The sequence below is a fragment of the Myodes glareolus genome, chromosome 21 (assembly GCF_982192425.1).
Source record: "Myodes glareolus chromosome 21, mMyoGla1.1, whole genome shotgun sequence".
Lineage (NCBI taxonomy): Eukaryota > Metazoa > Chordata > Mammalia > Rodentia > Cricetidae > Myodes > Myodes glareolus.
In genome coordinates this window covers 61,111,493-61,132,200 of record NC_142046.1, presented here as the reverse complement: position 1 = coordinate 61,132,200, position 20,708 = coordinate 61,111,493, and the positions used below count along the sequence as shown (strand labels likewise).

Sequence of the window (20,708 nt, the reverse complement as noted above, 5' to 3'; positions counted from 1 at the left end):
CTTTATTCACTAATGGTATTCACAGCATACAGAGGGGAATCCCACATCATGTATCTATTATTATGAAAAAGATGAAAGAAGAATATAATTAATTCTCTCTAGACCTAATGGCTAAGATTGGGAAGAACTCAGGTACAAGCTCAACAACTAAAGCAACTGACCAAATCCAGGTACTGGAGCATGAGAGCAACACAACTCACAGAGCAGCTTTTCCAAGGCCCAGAGTGTTGGGTGGCGAGGACCAGAGAGGGAACTGTTCAACTCTACAGTTTATAGTGCACCATTAATACCGTGGAAACCTCATTAAGACCATGATCTGAATAAAGCACACAATAAATAGTTAATTTGGGCAAAGATACAAAAATTTTAAATGATCGGTCTTTTGCATATTAACAAACTTAACAACTCTACAGAAATGCAGCTTTTATTTTTGATGTATTCAAGTATTTGGAATAAAAATAACTCAAATCTGAGAAGTGCTTCAAACAAAATAAAAGGCAAAATCAAAGATGACAAAACATAATGGTAATAAAATCTGGACTCTAGATATAAGTTAATGGCATGTTTCTACTATTTCAGTGAACCCTTAAAACTTTTTATTCAATAAATCAATCTTCCCAACAAATATTCAGCACATAAAAATTGACAAAGTTTATTAAGAAACAGTTGTAATAGGTGGTTTTTAAAAAGAACATCAAAGTTGACAATCCACAGACATATAAAAAGATAATCAAGATATTAAATACTACCTAAACTAAATATCGTAATTCCAATTGCTAATTATAATCATGTGTCCTGGTGGAGCAGCTGTTGCACTCCATGAATTCATCCGTCTTCTCATGACCGCTAAAGAGACTCACTCCAGCTCAACCATTTAGTTTACCGCAGCCAACGCTGAGCACACGGAGCTAAGCATGCACTGACTCACAGAGAGCATGAGATGCTATCTGCACAATCTTTTCTTCAGGTTTCTCAGCCATCTTTAAAGTGCAAGCTGCAAACGGGCTGTTTCCTAAACAAAGGAGTTAAAGCCATATCTAGGACAGCTGTCCAACACTGCCGGAAGTGGTTATACAACTAACCCAAGGAAGCCAGCAGTCCTCCACTGTGGCTCAGTCCAGCTCTCACTGCACTACCAGCCGAACATGTACTCCATTGCTCTGGATACAAGACTTTCATCTTTTTTTGGTGTTTGTCTGTCAGAAATAACCTATTAAAACATACACCACAACAAAGAGGAGAAAAATAATGTGTTACATTACAGTTTCTTTAATTGCAATCAATTCTACCATTAATGTCTAATTTAAAATAGAAACAACAAAATGAGCTTCTATAACCCAACTATGGAAGTTTGACAATAAAATATAGATTTTTAACATTAACATTTCCGATTAGAAAACTAAGAAAACCCAAACACTACAAGAAATGAGAAATTTAAAATACAGCTCTAAAATATAACAATAAAAATTCCAATTCTGTAATGATCTCCAAATTTCAGAAGATTCTAACACAAAACCCGAGCACTAATCTGACGAGCACACACACTGTGCAGGTATCAGGACCTGTGCCAAGATCCAGGACTCTAGTTCTTTGGTAGTGGACAATAACAACAAAGTTAGCATTATAATTCCATACTATTCTTCAGAGAATGTAATAAACTGCTGTAAATCTTTTTAAAATGAAAATTTCTGTCATCTCTGATATTTAAAGCAAGTCACCTCTTGATACTATTATATTGTAAGGGGGTTTTGTTTGTTTTTGTTTATGATCTTATAATCAACTTTTAATAAAGTTTAATATTTTTTCATGCTATCGAGGTTCTGGTGTGCATACAACTGTAACCGAGGGAAAAAACCTTTCAAGATATTTTAAGAAATGTTCTTTTGCTGTGTAGCACTGGGGATCACGCTGGATCAGTGCCCTACCACAGAGCTATGTCCTCAGCCCAAACAAAGAAACTGCTTCAATGTTCAAGACAACTTCCAAACTGGCGAAGGCTCTAACTTTAAAATGGGAAATGCAGAGTCTGAAGGTTTCACCAAGGAAAAGCACCAGGAAACATTTAACTGTAAACACACACTCAATCTCCACGGGAAACATTTAATTGTACAAACATTAGCCCCCTACCCCCAGCCCTCCACTTGCCCCTAAATACCTGATAGTCGCTAGTGGAGGCCTTGTAGGCTGTAGCAAGGGGCCGCATAGTAGAGATCCTAGGAGTGCTCCCGGGCTGTGTTGGGGTGCCTAAAGTCTTGATGGGTGTTGTAAAGGCCACAGATGGAGATGACAAGGCTCCTCTGTCACTGTTTTCCATGACACTCTGGAGAAATGAAGAGACACAGGACACACCATCTAATACTATGTAATATTTTAGAGAAAACCTTACTAAAAATGCAACCGATTTTGTCATATAAAGTTTTCAGATAAACTTTGAAAAGACAGTATATTCCTTAGTTAGTTTGAGACCTAACCCTCAGCCACATCAAACAGCCTCAGTCTACCCTATGATAAGTCATCAAGGACAAAAAAAAAGAAAGACTAATTATTTTACATGTAACTGTACAATTGCTGTTGTGCCATCGCTGTCCCTAAGAAGAGAGGACTCAGGGGTCCTGGGTACTGCACAGCTTCAGACTGAGTCTAAGACAGAAACACCATCTACTGTGCTCAATGTCCGTGTGCACTGGCAACAATAAAGTGCCTGTATGTGGTATTCGGATTGAGGCTTGCATATACTTACTTTCAAGTATGTTCAAACTCATTTTTTAAGCTACAAAGAAAAGTTTAAGTTCTACTCACTAATGTTGAAAAAGTACATATAAAGTCAGCTGTAAAAACTGAAGCAGAAATGAGTACGGGAAAGCTTCAGCTCCTCACGGCTCACCATCAGCTGGCACCTGTGCAGACACAGCACCAACCTTAGGCTTCCTGAACCTGGTGCTACTCTGAGCGTCCTGAGGTCTAAACTCCAGGCCTCACTCCAACAACTCTACACGTTACTTAGTCTCTGCAGACCTCTCTATTTTTGAAAAATGAAAGGATGTGGACAGACTGTCTCTGACATCTTGTGATTACTTGTGGCCTCCTGCAGTACCATACTACCATACATATCATTTCAAAGTAACAAAAACAAGCAGAGCGAGGCTATGGCCCAAACACTGTCACTACTAAGACCTCCCTTAGATCAACTACAACCTACTTTATCTATACACGGCTTGACACCGATCATGATGGATTCTCCGAATATTCTCCCATCTTTGCTTAAGGCTTTCCGGGCCTGCAATTTAGACTGGTAACGGATGTGCATCCAGTTGCCTGTGTTAGACATCTGCAAAGAACAGAGTTATTACTTAAGGTGCGAAGCCCAGACAAACATACAAACACAAGGACAAAACTAACTTTCATTTTGTTATTTGGTTCCCTGTAAAAAGCTGCGTATTAAAATTCAGAAAGATCCTACGGAAAAAACTTCAATAATCCCTACCCAGATCTCAATTCTCTAAATAGAGCATGTGGCAAATATTACCTAAAAGTAAAAGGAACTCTAAAAGAATTATTTCCTACAGAAGTTATATTAGCAACTATTATGAAATTTTAAAACACTATATTCATGAACATGACTTTGTGATATATTTGTTGAAATAATAGACATGCAATCTGGGCAAGACCTGAGCATGGGACAAGCATCTCTAGAGGCTGCTGCAGGATAAAGAGCTCTTAACGAGTCCCCAGCAGATCTGGGCTCCCACTTCCTCTGCCCATAAAGCTTAAGAGAACAACATTAATGTAACATGAGACATATGGTTAATCCTAGGAGGCTGTGACTATTTAAGAAAGGGAGGGAGGTCCCTAAAACTCTCAGTCTACTCTTTAACTATTCCTTCTCAGCAAATGCTACTGAGTTTGACTCTTCTACACTCCATTGTATAGATTCTTTGAAAATAAAAATTAAATTTAAATTTAGAAAAACAGACAGAAGTAGTGTTCTTCAATTTATAACTTTTGTCTCTGTAACCAAAATCTTAATTGAAGAAGAAAATATTAGCGAGCCTTACCACATGCTTTAAGATATTCCCATACTGTGCAAACTGTAATAATATATAAGAAGCAGACGCCTGTGGAAACCTGGGGGAAGAATGGCCCAGACAAAGCCGTCAGTTTCCATCACCAACACAGAAGCAAACTGCCACCCCACACTTCCTCTAGAGTCCAGACACTCAGCTATTCTCTTACGCCCCACGCCCACAGCTCATCCACAGGCAGATGCAGGTCTGCAAACACACATTATGGGACGTAGTTATAAGCTAGGGCTATTATGACTCGAAGAGGGACCCTTCTAATTGTAACACTGTATCACCTGAAGACTTCTGGAACTTAGTGCTCAAAAATAAAACTCGGCATCAATAACAGCCAAAAAAAAAAAAAAAAGACTCAAAAGGATGATACTCAAAAATAAAACTAGCATCAACAAGAATGATATTAGTCACATGAAAATGATTAAATTACTCCAAAATTACTTGAAGGTGATATTCAAATATTTAATAGCCATATCTTTAAGAGGATACTTTATCAAGTCTTACACGTTCTGAATATTTTACAATAAGGCATAATTATTTTATAGTCAGAATAATGAAGGGATTTACTATTTAAAAATAGTACAAGCTACTACCAGTATAGAAAAATATCTGAAAAAAATTTTAAACCAATATAAATTAATCTGAAACTTCAATTATATATATGTCTAAACAGGCATGAGGGGAGAGGTGAAATTAAACACATTAAAATCAATATAAGTAAACCAGGGGCCATGGCACAGGCCTTTAATCCCAGCACTCGGGAGGCAGATGCAGGAGGAGCTCCGAGTTCAAGGCCAACAAAGGCCAGAAGTCAGGGAGAGAGTGAGATCCTGTCTTAACCAACTCTCCAAAGTGAATAAAACACTGAACTCAGAACTGAAATTTCATTTCTATTTATTTATATATCTCTAAGTTTGAGATATTACATTCCAAAAAAACAACAAATAAATAAGGCACAAAAATGAAAAGGTAGATAATGCATGTAAAGATGTCATTTAAATAAATAAAATGTGGTTTTTAAGTACCACAATGACTTTCGGGAAATCTAATATTCTAGTCCTTTTACGATGATCATTTATGACAATGGATGTTTTGTTTATTTTTTACTATGACCCCAAACTGACAAAAAAGTTAAAGAAGCAAAGGAAGAACATAATATATGAGAAAGACTTCCCTTAAATGAACAAAATGTTTTATTCCTTTAAAAGAATGCTTCAGTAAGCACATATAAAATAGCTAAAACATAAAAGTAATGAGATAAAGCATTATAAAATCTTAAATATTTTTTAAAGCACTAGAAGTAATTCAAATACTTTTTCTAACTACTAGACATCTTCAAAGTTACACTAACACTCCTGAACCCAAAAAAAAAAAAAAAACCAGACTAAGAAATGACAAGCATGCTCAACACTGCTCTACTTCATGAAAATAGAAAATTCTAAACATTGAAAAGCAAAATCAAGTAGTCAGCTCAAATGCCAGTGACATGGGGCTTTGCAGGGTTTCCAAGAAAACAAAGGGATGCAGCTGCCCCATTCTCACTAAAGCAATCACTGACGTGCAAACCTCTTCAAAGCAGTAGCCATCATGCCTCAAAGGGAAAGGCCAGTTACAGCAGGGCACAAAAACAGATGTGAGACGTTCCTCCATGCACTCCCATACACCTTCTCAATTTTTAAATGTTAAAATAAGTTAAATGCATAAGGCCAAATAAACACTTATTGTCCACTATTTATTCTTCCTTCAAGGAACCCTATGTGTTATCTTTATATATTCTATTCCCAAAACCAACATAGTAAGGCCCAAATAAGTAAAGCAATCATTTTTTTTTTTTTTTTTTTTTGGTTTTTCGAGGCAGGGTTTCTCTGTGGCTTTGGAGCCTGTCCTGGAACTAGCTCTTGTAGACCAGGCTGGCCTCGACTCAAAGAGATCCACCTGCCTCTGCCTCCCGAGTGCTGGGATTAAAGGCGTGCGCCACCACTGCCCGGCTGGCAATCACACTTTTGAAAAGTAATCTGTTATGTGGTTTAGTGTAGAGACCAAATTGGAATCAAAGGCTTCTGTTTCTGCTCAAGTTCGTGCTACTTAATGAGCTATGAACCTCTAAAGAATCCACTTTGCTATCTATAGTCCGTTTTCCTCATCTATGTAAGTAAAGATTTACTGCTGTCTCTAAGGTGCTTACGTTATTTCGGCAACAAAAGTTATTCTGCAGAATCTACAAGTGCCATCCTATTTCTACTATTAAATACTGACAAGAGGGTGCCACTTTTGTCACACAGAACATAATGAACAAATCTCAGCACTGACAGCTAAAGCCAGCTAAGAAGACTACCAAAGAACAGAAAGAGCCCCTAGAAAATGCAGAAAGGGGATCCTGAATCTAAAGGGTCAGTCTTGCCTTTCACAACTAGGAAATGATGCAAAATGGTTCTTATGAGACAAAAATTAAGTTCTAGCTAACGATATCCAGGATGTGGACGGCATGCACAAAGATGACACGCGCTGCTGTCTGTGGTGCGGGATAATTGTCTGTATTCTGTCAATCATGTTTTAAATAAATGCTGATTGACCAGGCAGGAAGTATAGGTGGGTCAACCAGACAGGAAGCAGAGGCGGGGCGATGAGAACAGGAGTATTCTGGGAAGAAGGAAGCTCTTCCCCAGAGTCCTGCCCAGGCCACGGAAGAAGCAGGATGTGACCTGCCCCGTTGAAAAAGGTACTGAGCCACGTGGCTAACATAGATCAGAATAATGGGTTAATATAAGCTACAAGAGCTGATAAGGAGCCTGAGCTGATGGATGGATCAATGAGTTTTATAACTTATGCAGACTCTCTGTGTGATTTTCTTTGGGGTTTGCCGGCTGTGGGGTACCGGGCAGGACAGAAACCCCAACAATCCGGCCCTCATGTTACATGTCTGCAATTCAATATGAAACACATCAGCAACAAAAAAGACAACGGGGTAACTGTCGCCAACAGTTCATAACTGTGGGATCTAGTAGTAAGTGTATGTGTTTGCTGGCCAAGTCTTTCAACAATATGAACAAATACTGGGGTGGGGTAATTTTGTATAAGGTCCATAATCCTTACCCAAACACAGTCACCCAAGTGTCATCAAGGTGATCTTCTGAAGTCAGAGAATCTCCCTGAGTATAAAAAGGATCCAGCTGGGCAGGAGATAGTGTCGTCTTCCGTGGCTGACCAATATTTGCTGGACTAAACATGCTTTGCCCTATTATTAGTGAAGTTAGGAAGTTAGCTACCAATACAAATACATGAGCTTATTTTAAAACAAAGATCTTAGTTTAAAGGGCAAAGTATATTAAAAGTTGACAATGCCCTCTTCAGGACTCTATAGGCACTATTTTTACATGTATATTCACACATTCACACACACAGACAGACACACACACACTCTTCTCCCCCTCCCTCCCTCTCCCTCTCCCTCTCCCTCTCTCTTCCCAGGTATAGTTGTACATCTTTAATCCCAGCACTTGGGAGGCAAAAGCAAGAGGATCTCTGTGAGTTCAAGGCCAGTTTGGTCTAAATAGCAAATTACAGGCCAGCCAGGGCTACACAATGACACTCTGTCGCAAACATAAACAAATAAACCTAAGCAACCATCCCTTTAAAATCTAATTAATTCCTTCTACAAAGATATGCCTTTAATAAGACAAAGACAATAAAAGGTACATTAGCATAAAACCTGAAGCCAATTCAATTTTTTATGCCCTGTATAACCATTAATATACAGTTTAGTTATGCTATATCATGTAATAACCTTCAAACAAGAAATTAAATTAAGGCTCAAGTTGAGACAACCATTATGACCTTTAAAAAGACAAATCAAAATTAAGTCTCAAATGAATAAGCAATCTAATTTTTGCCTTGTCAACTAATCTAAAAAATGTAATTACTTATACTAATCGAAAAGCATTTACATAAGTTTAATATAATTGCTCTCCACCAAGTTAATAATTGCTCCACTGATTTTACTTCTTTTAAATCAAACTTCTGGTACCAATACTCTATTCTGTGTAAGATGAAAATAAAATGTACCTATCAAACCACATCAGACTAGAGTATATTTTATCTTCCTTGGTAAATCAATATCCAAACGTCCTTCATAAAACCAGATTAAAGAGAGGGCAAAAGTCCTTATTACCTTTCAATTAAAGAACAGATCCAATTATTTCAAACTAAATGAAAACAAAAAAAAATTACAAGAAATTTCAAAAGGATATGATAAACGAACAATGAAATTTTTGGCCACGACACCTTCTTACCATGAAAACAAGTAGCACAGGCGTGTAATTAAGAACTCTGCCTCAGCTCAATGGGGCCTCTGTTTGGTTCCCAGGAAAAAATACCTACACCTAGGAACTTTCTCCAAAAACACAAGCGTCATGGTAGACTCCTCAGATTGAACCTAATAGCTTATACTAGCAAGGCGACTCACGGTCACTGTAGACAGGTAACAGTAGCACTTGGAATGGTTCCTGAGAGTCCTTCATATAAATTATCAAGACTCAGACTTATTTTGGTAAGCCCATTTATCCCAACCCATGTGAGGATATGACAGTGCTGAATATGTTCTACCTTGCTGCCTGTGTCTGCAGTGAGGATGAACAGGGTGGGGGTGTTTCTCTGATAGTGTGTGACCTGACGCTCACTGTATCCAGATGCACCCTAGACAGTGGACACAGTGAACAAACACCTCGACTCCCTCAGACAGCTAGTAACTGTCTTTCTAAGTCCTTTAGTGTCAATACACAGCTGCCCTGACTCCCCCACGGTAGACTGTAACCTGAACTGTCAATCAAATAACCCTTTCTCCCTCACTTTTATGGCAGTATTCTGTCACAGCGGGAGGAAGAAACTAAAGCACCAGCTAAGTCTTTTCTTCTTTGTCGCACATGAATTTAGTAGGGAAAAATCAGTTTCTAGAATGAGACATTTAAAACACAACATGAGACGCTGGAGAGATGGCTGAGCTGCAAAGGCTCCTTGTTAAACTAAGGAAACTAACTTGAGACATATAACAGGAATAAGGTGCTGGGCCTCTAGAAGATCCTGGAGGAGAAGCTCTTCCTGGTCTGCTCCCCATGGCCTATTCTGCCTGCTTCCTTACAGATCCCAGAGCACCTGCTCAGGAGTGTTCCACCAGGAGTTGGACCCTCCCACCAACCATTAATCATGGAATTGCACCATACAGGCCAATCTGATGGAGGCATTTTCTCAAATGAAGTTCCATCTTTCCAGAACAGCCTGGCTCCCAACCCAGTGAGGCCAAAGGTTTAGTCTCTGAAGAAAAGAAACTGAAGTCCAAGTTTATGGTATAGTGGTGCAGGCAGTTCTCTGAGTTCAAGGTCATCCTGCTCTACAGAGCAAATTTCCAGACAGCCAAGAATGTTACACAGAGAAACCCTATCTCAAAAGGAAGGAAGGAAGGAAGGAAGGAAGGAAGGAAGGAAGGAAGGAAGGAAGGAAGGAAGGAAGGAAGGAAGGAAGGAAAACACCTCAAAAATCAATGAGCTAAAGCCAGGCAGTGTAGAATGTGCCTTTAATCCCACCACTAGGGAGGCAGAGGCAGGCGGATCTCTGTGAGTTCGAGGCCAGCCTGGTCTACAAGAGCTAGTTCCAGGACAAGCTCCAAAGCTACAGAGAAACCCTGGGGGGGGGGGGCAATCAATGAGCCCACTCATAGAAGAGACAATGAGAGGGTAAAGTGAAAATCTATTTAATGAAAAAGGAAATTTGCCTGTTTGTACTGAGAACACTAGTCAGGCAATTTTGACTTTCCTTAAGACTTTTCTTTGAGAAAAAAATTAAGAGGGGAGGACTACATAATCTGAAACTGACCTCCAATTAGCCCCTCACAAAATACTCAGTACATTATCCAATTCTCCTACTGTGCAGCGCAGTAAGAAACAAGAGAGCTTCTATTAATCTTGCCCCCAATTCCAACCAATGGGATCCCTACCTATGCAAAAGGTTCCACATACCTAGCTTTTTCCTATATGTTCAATAAACATGTTTTTATCAACAATGACAAAAGAGAGAAAATAAGTACACAAAAAAAAGAAAAAAGAAACAGAATGGGAATTAAAAAGAGTACTATTAACCTCAGCGGCTAAGACATCTTTAAAGAAAGAACAGGATGTTACATTTCTAAGTTCATTCGGAAAAACAAAAGAAGAATATGGAAGTTAAGAAGTCACAGAAGAAAGACTCATTGAGGAAATCTGAAAAGGCAGCATACAAATATTGATTGTAATGGAGAAGAGAAAAACAGAATTACAAATCTCCAAGGGATCCAAATACAAACAAAAGGCATTCCCCAAAGAGAGAAAGCAGAAGAAAGCAAGCTTTTGAGATCCAGATGAGATGTTCCTCGGACTAAAGGATGCACCTTAACTAAAGGATCCACGTCTCCCACGGAAAACAGAAGAAAGTCCCACAGTGAAGTACGCTGTGAAATTGAAAACACAACAGCACGAATCATCATGGCAGATAACTTCCACAGAACACTGAAAAATAGAAGACAAAGAAACCTGTCTCTTCAATTTCAATCTCAAGTATAAAGAAGATCACAAAGAAGCTAAGTTTTGTGTTTTACTTATTCTGCAAGCTTTATGGTAAAGCTACTCAAATGTGTGTTTCACCAAAAAGAAAATGGAAGACACACAACTAGAAGAAGGTAAACCCTAGAATGACAGCTGTTCACATTCTGAACCAGCAACTGCCAGGAAATTACAATCTCAGCTTAAAATGAAACAAATAAACAAAACCAGCGCTTGTAGCTGGCCGTTTTATAAAAAAGAAAAGCATGTATCATAGCAACAAAAGGAGCAAATGGCACAGAGAAAACAGATGAACAAACACTGAAGACGGAACACTGGTAGAACACTTTGCTAAGAATACAAGGCTCTAGGTTCAATTTCCAGCACTGCCAACAAAATTAAGAAAGAGAGAAGAAAAAAGGTGGGCCAAAGGAAGAAAAAGCATTTTTGTCCTAGTTAGCCATAACTGTCAACCTAACCAGTCTAGAGCCACCTGTGGAGGGGGTCTCAGATTGGCCTGTGGTCATTTCTGTAGGGAACATCCTTGATTGTTAAATGACGTGGGTGTCCTGGAGTGCATAAGGAAGCAGTTGAATGTGAGTGTGCAAGCAAGCTAGCAGGCAGCCTTCCTTCCTCGTTTCTACTGGACTTCCTACCGTGACCTTCTTCAGTGATAAGGCTGTAATCTCTAAACTGAAATTAAACCATTCTGAGAAGACTGTAGATATATCATAAACTATCTAAAGGAAATACAGTCACATTTTAAAACTTAGCAAAATCAGCATGCGTGGTTAGTTAAGTGATAGTCCTCTGGGATAGTTGTGTCTTAAATGTAAATCTGTGGCTACTGTGGTTTTTCAAGGCAGGGTTTCTCTGTAACAGCTCTAGCTGTTCTGGAACTAACTCTTGTAGAGCAGGCTGGTCTCAAACTCAGAGATCCACCTGCCTCTGCCTCCCGAGTACTGGGATTAAAGGCGTACACCACCACACCACCGCCTGGCTGTGGAATATTATTTTAAGGTGTGTTACATTTGTTTATGCTCTGGAACATTTGTTTAACAATGTAAGGATGTGTTGCTTTTGTTTATGCTGCATTTAGCTCTGTGAACCTGTGGTTCTTTGCCTGTCTAAACACCTGATGATCTAATAAACAGCTGAAAGGCCAAAAGCGAGGCAGAAGAAAGGACAGGAAGGGCTGGCAGGCAGAGAGTAGAGATAGGAGAAATCTGGAAGAAGAGGGAGGAGCAAGAGAGAACAAGGAGAAGAGGAAATCAGGGCCGGCCACCCAGCCACACAGCAAGTCCCGGAGTAAAAGGGAAGAGAAAGACGCCCGGAGGGAAAGGGTGGACAGGATAATTCAAGAAAAGCTGGCTAGTTGGGCGGTGGTGGCATACACCTTTAGTCCCAACACATCAGCCAAGAAATGTGAGTCACCTCTAGAAACAGAGAGCTGCTCTAACTTAACAGAACCCTTCCAATGCCCTCGTTTAGTCCACTAAGAACTTGCTCTTGACCTTGAAAACTGCACCACCTTACACAGTTCAGCTCAAGCCATTGTTCAGGTAAAAAGATACCGACAGTAAACTGACATACTACTCTACACAACTCCAAGTCCAGACAGAAGAGCCTGTAACAGGAGGGCCTGAGCTACTCAGCAAGACCCTGTCCCGCTAAAAAAAAAAAAAAAAAAAAAAAAAAAAAAAAAAAAAAACTTTAAGTCCCACCCTTTCCTCTACACAAAATGCATTAGCTTCTAATGAACTTTATAATCGCTTATTGTTTATAAACATAAATCCTGTAGCCAGTGTTGTCTATTTGAGGATTACCTACTATGTACTGTTTCACACAGCTTAATACTGAGCAGCTGAATACACATTCAATGAGAATATAATAAACACATATAAAGGATTGTGTCCTAAGGATGATACTGACAGTAAAATGTTGTTTAAAAACCCAGGAATTATACTCAGTGGCTGTTAGATTACAGCGTGGTATCGATACACTCACAACATCTGAGTGTTCACTCCAGCTGCAACAACTCTTTATATAGTTTTTAATAACTGAGGAAACACTTCAAAAGGTATGCATTCTTAAATTCTTAATACTTTTGGTAAATTACCCAATCTATAAACTCAGAAAGCAAGCTATACAAAGCATCACCTTTCTAAAGGAAGTCAGAAAGTCCCTAAGTCTGGAGTAAGACTGCTGGCAACCATCAGAGCCGAGAGCAGAGTTTAAGTAGAGGACTCACCGGTCACTGGAGTTGTGACTCCAACCAGAGGACTCTGCATCACTGAAATGTTTGTCTGCATGAAAACAAGAGCGCTGAGTTAACACAAAGTTCTAACCATGCACAGTCACTACTGTAGATAACTGAACTACTACGACATCCTTACTAACGAGAGTGAGTGGTCTCTAACCAGCTCACTTCCAAAGGTACTTACCTTTTGTCTTCTGTCTGACCAGCATTAATCCAGATTACAGAAAGATCAAATTTCCTTTGTTTTTATTATACATTTTAAAATAAGAAACATTGGGCTGTCTTAGTGTTAAGTGCTCTTGCTGCCAAGCATAACACCTGAGCTCAATCCCCAGAATCCAAAAGATGGGGAGAGAGGACCTACTCCTACAAGCTAGCCTATGGCCTCCACAGTACAATCTTGGCACTCATTTGCACACAACATACATACACACACAAAATAAATAAGCTAATTACAACAGAATTTAAAATAAGTTACATTGGATTAAAAAAAATTCTATAGGAACTAATGGTAACATGGTAGCTATTTGGTTTTATTTCCCAATGTACAATATTCAAACTATAGATATAACTGTAATTTGTTTAAGTCATCAAATTCACAAAGTAAAAAACAGAAAAATAAGTAAAAAAGAACACATTCAATTGACGATAAAAGACAACTTATGGTTAACACTATCAGTATATTACAAAGAGGAAACGTATCATTAAGCATCATTAGAGGATATTTTAAAGGATGTAAAAACTCTTTTACAGGGGCTGGCGATGGCTCAGCAGTTAAAAGCACTTGCTGCTCTCCAGAAGACCTGAGTTCACCTCCCATCACCCATGTCAGGCAGCTTAAGAGGCTTCTAACAACAGCCTGAAGAGCTTGAGGGCCCTCTTGTGGCCTCTCAGGCACTCACACAGTGGCATGTACCCACATAGAAATACACATATAAGCAAAAATAAATAAATGTGTTTTTAAATCCTCCTATAAACAGAACCAAAAAATCTAACCACTACCAACTATCTGATCCAAACCAGAACTGAGCATGGTACCTTGGAGTAACTAACTTTGGCCCTCATCTATTTACTAATATTCATACAGACTTCTAAGTCAAAACCATCTTTCTATACTATGATCTACAACTCCTTTAAACATTTCAAATAAGGTAAGAACTAATGCTAGTTCTTCTCATGCTTCAAAATAAAACTAAAATAGTCATGAATCCAGAAGCAGCAGTGATTCTCATTCCATACTTCACGTCAGCTTGACTTAACTTGCAGAATGGTCCCTATTCAGGATGTTCTAGATTTAGCAAACCCAGAAGAGCACTGTCCATTAAGAATGGCACACATGCAAGTCAGGCATTCACATACCTGAGAATCATCAGAACACCTACAGAAAGAACATACTAAAAAGCAGCTTTCTTAATAAAATTAGTTAAGTACTGGATGTCTATAAAAGGATAATGGTCTTATGTAAATAAAAATTTTATAAAACAAACTCTCAGGCCACGCATACTGGCAGACACGGTTAAGCCCAGCACAAGGGAGGTAGAGACAGCGTTATCTGTGAAAGTTCCAGGCCAGCCTCAAAACCACCAGCAACAAAGCTCTCAAATCATTATTAAATGCTCAATCTCCAAATACAACCCTGAATTTTCATTTTAATTTTTTCCCTAGAAAAGAATGCATAAATCTTAAGCTTAAGCAAATAGAATGACTTAAAACCCTAATAACACTCTACATTTACAATAATCAGGCTGGGAACATGGACAGGTTAATGAGACGTACCTATAAAAACCACAGAATCACTTAAGAGAGAAAACAATCCAGTATCTACTACATTTTTGGCTACTATACGATCTTGCTATATAGGACAGGCCTTTTGCCTTGCCTCAATCTCCCAAGTGCAGGGCCTACAGGTGTATGCCACCAGGCCTATAGGTGTATGCCACCATGCCCACCTTAGAACTTTTAACACTTTAAGTACATTTCATGATAAACATGAGTATATGTACTTCTTATTCTATGCTTATGGTTCCTACAGAACAGACATCAGGGAAGTTTCTAATTAAGCACACAAAAACACAAAATGACTAATTATGGAGCATGAGAACTTGTGTGTCACCTGTCTTCTTGAAGTCAAAGGTGTCGACCCGAGTCCTGGACTGGAAATGTCATCATATATACTTCTAACCGGTGGAGCTCCACTTTTATCTTTAGGAGCAGGTACAACTGGCTGTGGCGGAGACCCCCCTGTGTGCACAGAAAGCAGTCAGGTGAAAAAGCAAACTAACCATTCATCTTTCTTCTCGAGTATGTTTAATTTATGGTTTTGAAATAACAAACTCTTTGTTTCCTAGAGCAATTCAGCCTTTAATATGTGTAAGAGTCACCTGGGCTCCTGATAGACGTCAGACTGATTCAAAAGTTACAACATGGAACCAATGACCACACCTCTAACAAGTTCCCAGGGGATGTCACAATGGTGGTGAGCAACAGACTGCACTTTGAAAGAAGACTTCAGAATAAATTGCTACTGGAAATTTTAATGTTTGGAAAACACAGGTAATGTTGCTTTCCCTACTGTAAAAGGAGCAGTGGGCCGCTTCCTGCCGCCCGCCTCCCAGCTAGCTTTACCCCTGAAATAATTACACGGAAACTGTATTCTTTTAAACACTGCCTGGCCCATTAGTTTCAGCTTCTTATTGGCTAACTCTCACATCTTGATTAACCCATTTCTAATAATCTGTGTAGCACCACGGGGTGGTGGCTTACCGGGTGGATTCTAACCTGTGGCTGTCTCAGAGAGGAGAGTCATGGCGACTGCCTTTTTCCTCCCAGCATTCTGTTCTATTTACTCCACCCATCTAAGCTGCTGTCCTATCAAAAAGGCCAAGGCAGTCTCTTTATTAACCAATGAAAGTAACAATAGACAGTTAGCCCTCCTCCATCACCCTACTCTATGCTTAACATTTCAATACACAATGTGATCAATCCCAGAGCTAACATATGCCCTTGGTCCTAACTACCCAGGAAACTGAGTTGGGTACCTGGATCACTTGGATTACAAGGTCATGGCCAACACTGACAACACATTAGGCTGTCTCAAAAGAAATAAAATATAATCTCATTTCTTCCTAAAGTACGTATTAAACAACTCCACTATATATATACGTATCTGAATAATTAAAATCACCCCAGTTAGAAATTTGATTGTCAAATGAAACAGACTGTATTCATAATTCTTATAGTAGAAACATTTTTAATAATGACAGAAAAGACCTGACTTCTGTGACATAAACAATGCTAAGCAATGAAGCAGCCCTGGCCTTTGTTTAAACAAATGCAAAATTTCAACAGTAGTCTAGTTACTCGGAGTCCAGGCAAGGGAAAGAGATTCCACTGCGCTGGGCACCATGCTGTCACTGAAGAGCATGAATTGTCAAATTAGTATTTAGATTCAGAGTCCTCTTCTGAAACACTGTTTTGAAAAATGGAACTATTACTACCTGTTTTGTTGAAACTGTTGTTGTCTGAAACAGGATTTCCTTTTTGTGTATTTATAGCCTTGCCTGTCCTGGAACTCTCTCTGTAGACCAGGCTGGCCTTGAACTCCTGAGCAACGCCTGCCCCTGTCTTGGAAGTGCTGGGATTAAAGGCGTGTGCAACCACCACCCGGCTCAAACTCTCTTTTTCTTTTTTTTAAGACAAGGTTTCTCTGTAGCTTTGAAACCTGTCCTGGAACTAGCTCTTGTAGACCAGGCTGGCCTCAAACTCAGAGATCCACCTACCTCTACCTCCCGAGTGCTGGGATTAAAGGTGTGCACCACCACCACCACCGGCCATTTTTCTTTAATGAAATAAATATAAAATGATTAGCATTCAGCCTAGCTCACCACTTAGGTATAGCTTAATTTCTTTTGGGTTTACGGTGGCTGCTTATTGTTTTATATTTTATTGGTTTTAGACAGGTGGTCTATTGCTCAAGCTGACCTCCACTCACAAGGTGGGGAAGAATGTCCTTGAATTACTAATACTACTGCCTCTATTTCTTAAATGCTGGATTAAAGGCTTTCACCATCACGCCTGGCTATCTATGACTTTTAGACAGGCTTTTTCAGGGCCCAGCTTGCCTAAATTGCCCTCTGTGGCCCACAATGACCTTGAACTCAACAATTCTCCTGCACCAGCCTCCTACGTGCTGGGATGATAGGGGCTCACCACCAAACTGGGCTAAGGCTTAACTTTATAATAAAAGTATTTTAAAATTAATAATGTATTGGTAAGAGAGAATGCTGCACCTGAAATTACGTCTCTGAAATTCTACTAGGAATACTGATATATCATAATACTACTATTAGCAATAACCCACCTGCGAGCAAAGGTGATCTCATTTCCATTACTCCTACAGAAGGGCCACTAATTGATCGAGGCTGTGGAGTCACTGGAGCTGGTAAATCTCCCATTAAAAATCCAGGTAAGAACTGGGCATTAACGCCTGTCTTCGGAGATGTCGGTGAACCCAGCATCATTGGTTCAGATCCTAAATTAATCAAAAAATGAAATAATGCCATTTCTGTTATATCTAACCAACAGCAATTTATGATAAAAGTTGAATAATTTAACCAAAACAATCTTAAATATTATGAACTATAGTTGAATTTACTTTAAAAGAACTACGGATTCTTTCACAAATGTAGAAGACTTTGTCCTCACAGTGCCGCTCCCTCATTTTCACCACGCCAGAGATCAGCCCAGGGCGTCACCCATCCACGCTAGCAATGTTTATCTTTGGCAGCTGGTCCTGGTTATATTATTTTAACTTGTTTAAAAGCATCATTTGAAACCCTTATTATTTTAAAAGAAATCTCTAATACAAGCAGAAAATTTTTTCCACAGTTTATATTGTGCAGCCAATATACCAATTTTATACAAATCTTGACCAATCAGAAACAATGGGTTTAGTCTCTTCTTCCTACACATCAAACTGTGCATTGTTTCAGTAATAAGGTAATATGCACACATTACAACAATAATAAAGTTATAACTTGCCTTTTAACTCAGGAAGACCTTGAAAGTAGGGATAAAGCTTACTTTCAGATCATTTATCATTTATTAGAAAAATCATTTGGAGAACTATAATCAACAAAAGTGTCTCTAAAATAAAGCCAATCTAAAGAGAGATCCAACACTTCATAAGCATCAATTCAAAATAAATCTTCTAGAGTTAAAGAGAAGTCTCAGTGGTTAAAAGCACTGACTACTAACTATTCCAGAGGACCCATGTTTGATTTCCAGTACCCACATAGCAACTCACAAAATTCCAGTTCCATGGAATCTAAAGCCCTCTTGTGGCTTCTTTAGACACCAGGCACACGTGTGGTACACAGACATAAATGTAGGCAAAACACCCATGCACATAAAACAAAAACAGATACACATTTAAAAAATATAACCTCCTCAAATGGCAGCTATGGCTATTCCCATTATGAAGATAAGGAAACTACAGCTGAATTTCAGAGTAAAATTAAGCTATAAGAAAAGCATAGGATACAGAGGTGTGGGCTCAGGGTCTCAGCAAATTGGGCATAAGCGTAGACTCAACTCACAGCTTTTATTAGAATAATAACAAGTATAACACTTGAGCTAATAGCTAATATTCAGTAGGTATGTAACACTAATTAGTCTACCAGCATCTTACAATACCAAAACCTTAGTAAAGTGGTAATGGAGAATTTGCATTTCTGCTGATGAGCACCTAATTTTCTGGCTAAGGGAGTAAACCTTTGTACGATTTATCGTATCAAACAAGTCTGGTGTTTGACATTAATAGCTATGTGGTTTTTACCAACTATTGCTTAACTTCTACATAGCCTAAAAACTTGTTTTCAGCTAGTCAAAGCTTTCAATTACTTATTCTTTCCCCTTTTTCATTATTGTAGACCTAAATATTAACAATGTAAGTTTAAAAAGAGGGGAAACCCAAAGCAATTCAGAAGGGTAAAATAAGTATCAAAATAAGGTGTAAAGAAAAATAGCTATATTGTAATTCTTTTGTGAAGTACTAATTACATGATGCTACTACCTATTTCAAAAGAACATTAAAATAGAAGTCTCAAAAAAAGGCATAGTTTGAACAGATACTTAGAAAACTACAGTAGCAAAATACAAGGCTTTTGGTAACAACGCAAACTACCTTCATTCTTCCATCTACAAAGGGGTAAGGTAATTAGACAAGTCTAAGAATTAGGTCAAAGGCTGGTGAGGTGGCACACTGGGTAAAAGCCCTTGCCACTAAGTCTAAATTCAGTCCCCAAAACACACACACACATGCATCCACTTGCACAATGCATAAAGAAAAATCCACTTGGGTCATGGAAAACTCGGTTCCCTAAACACATAGTGAAGGAGTAGGAAGTCAGACCGTCACTAACCAGCCCTTCATGGCTAGACTTAAAAGCTTAAGGGCTGCATCCTACATGTCTTAAATGTCACTTCTCAATCTCTGCCCCAAAAATATTAAGTGCCACACTGTGGTCCTCAGGGAGCGCATGTGATGAGAAGGGGCTGGGAGAACGCCATACCAGCAGATACCTGGGAAACGTGCCACATGTGAACCTCAGCAATTAATATCAGGGGACGTCAGAGACTTGGTTAGGCCAGATACAAGGATGTTCCTGCTCGCAGTATGGACTACCTCAACAAACATGCACTCGAAAATGTCATCGCTGAACAGAAAACCTGGACCTACTAATGAAGTCTCCTAATCTCTAAATTATTATGAAAAATACCTAGATCAACACCTGGGAACAAGTTTTAATGCAACAGTGTATTTACATATCTACATTAATAACATTATAGTTTCAGTTTTTACGACAAGCTGAAAAAGAAATCCAATTCGTTAGCTATTTTTTTTTCGGTTTTTCAACACAGGGTTTCTCTGTGTAACAGTCCTGGCTACCCTAGAACTCACTCTGTAGACCAGGCTGGCCTCGAACTCAAGAGATCCACCTGCCTCTGCCTCCCGAGTGCTGGGATTAAAGGCGTGCGACGCCACCATCGCCCGACCACCCTGCTAGTCTTAAAAGAAACTTTTTACCCAAAACATGGGAAGCATGACATGTCACTTGAATCTACAGAGTTAATTCTGCACACTATATGCCACGCTTGCTCTCTTTTTCCAGCTCAAAAAGCTATAAACCAATCCTGTGAGTCTTCGCAACTGTAAAGTGGTTGTTTTGTTTTCTGTTGTAAAAAATACGACCGTTGCCATTACTCGCAAAACTGGCCGGGGATGGAGATCAACACATTAGTTTGCTAGACTGTTTTTCTACGGCATATTCGGGAAGTTTCCCCAACAAATAATGGGATGAACCTTTAGACTCAAGGGTCCTGCGACCGGGCCGCATGCATTCCCAAGCAAAGGGCGGCGGAGGGGGCAGCCAGGCTGGGTCTAGGCCATGCTCCATGCTCCACACACCAACTCCTTTCCTGAAAGACCCGGGGTTGACCGCCCACCCCGGTGCACGCTCTCGGGGTGCCGGGCAGGCGACCGCACCGGGGCCGGGCGCCGTCACCGACCGCGGAGCTTCCCGCTCCCTCCGTGGCGCGCGACGGCCGCCTACCGGTCCCCGGCGCGCAGGCTGGGCCACGGGGGAGGCGGCGGCTCACTCACTCACCCAGCGAGGGCGCCTGGGGATCCACGGCAAACGCTGCCATCGCCACGTTCGCCCTTCCTCAGGCGGGCACCTTCCCGGTTTTCAAAAATGGCGGAAACGCTCCTCACAGTTGAGGCCGCGCGGCCAGCGGGGTTGCGTA

General features: G+C 39.8%; 1 protein-coding gene across 1 annotated transcript; it reads right to left on the bottom strand.

Annotated features, from left to right (window-relative positions):
- Window positions 1-627: 627 nt before the first annotated feature.
- On the bottom strand, window positions 628-20,708 carry Nup35 (nucleoporin 35). The gene is made up of 9 exons (XM_048425993.3): window positions 20,570-20,708; window positions 17,263-17,433; window positions 15,016-15,143; window positions 12,894-12,948; window positions 7,170-7,311; window positions 4,056-4,125; window positions 3,200-3,328; window positions 2,156-2,320; window positions 628-1,210 (listed from the first exon to the last, which is right to left on the bottom strand). The coding sequence occupies exons 1-9, from the start codon at window positions 20,607-20,609 to the stop codon at window positions 1,133-1,135; spliced, it is 978 nt and encodes a 325-aa protein (XP_048281950.1). The 5' UTR covers window positions 20,610-20,708; the 3' UTR covers window positions 628-1,132.

Bases quoted from the DNA above. Each gene is read 5' to 3' on its own strand.
- Nup35 (XM_048425993.3), bottom strand. From the start codon at position 20,609: ATGGCAGCGTTTGCCGTGGATCCCCAGGCGCCCTCGCTGG. The intron at 15,144-17,262 runs GTGGGTTATTGC...CTGTGCACACAG, and splicing joins GAGATCACCTTTGCTCGCAG to GGGGGTCTCCGCCACAGCCA. The intron at 4,126-7,169 runs GTAAGGATTATG...TTCTTCCCCCAG, and splicing joins ACTTGGGTGACTGTGTTTGG to GTTTCCACAGGCGTCTGCTT.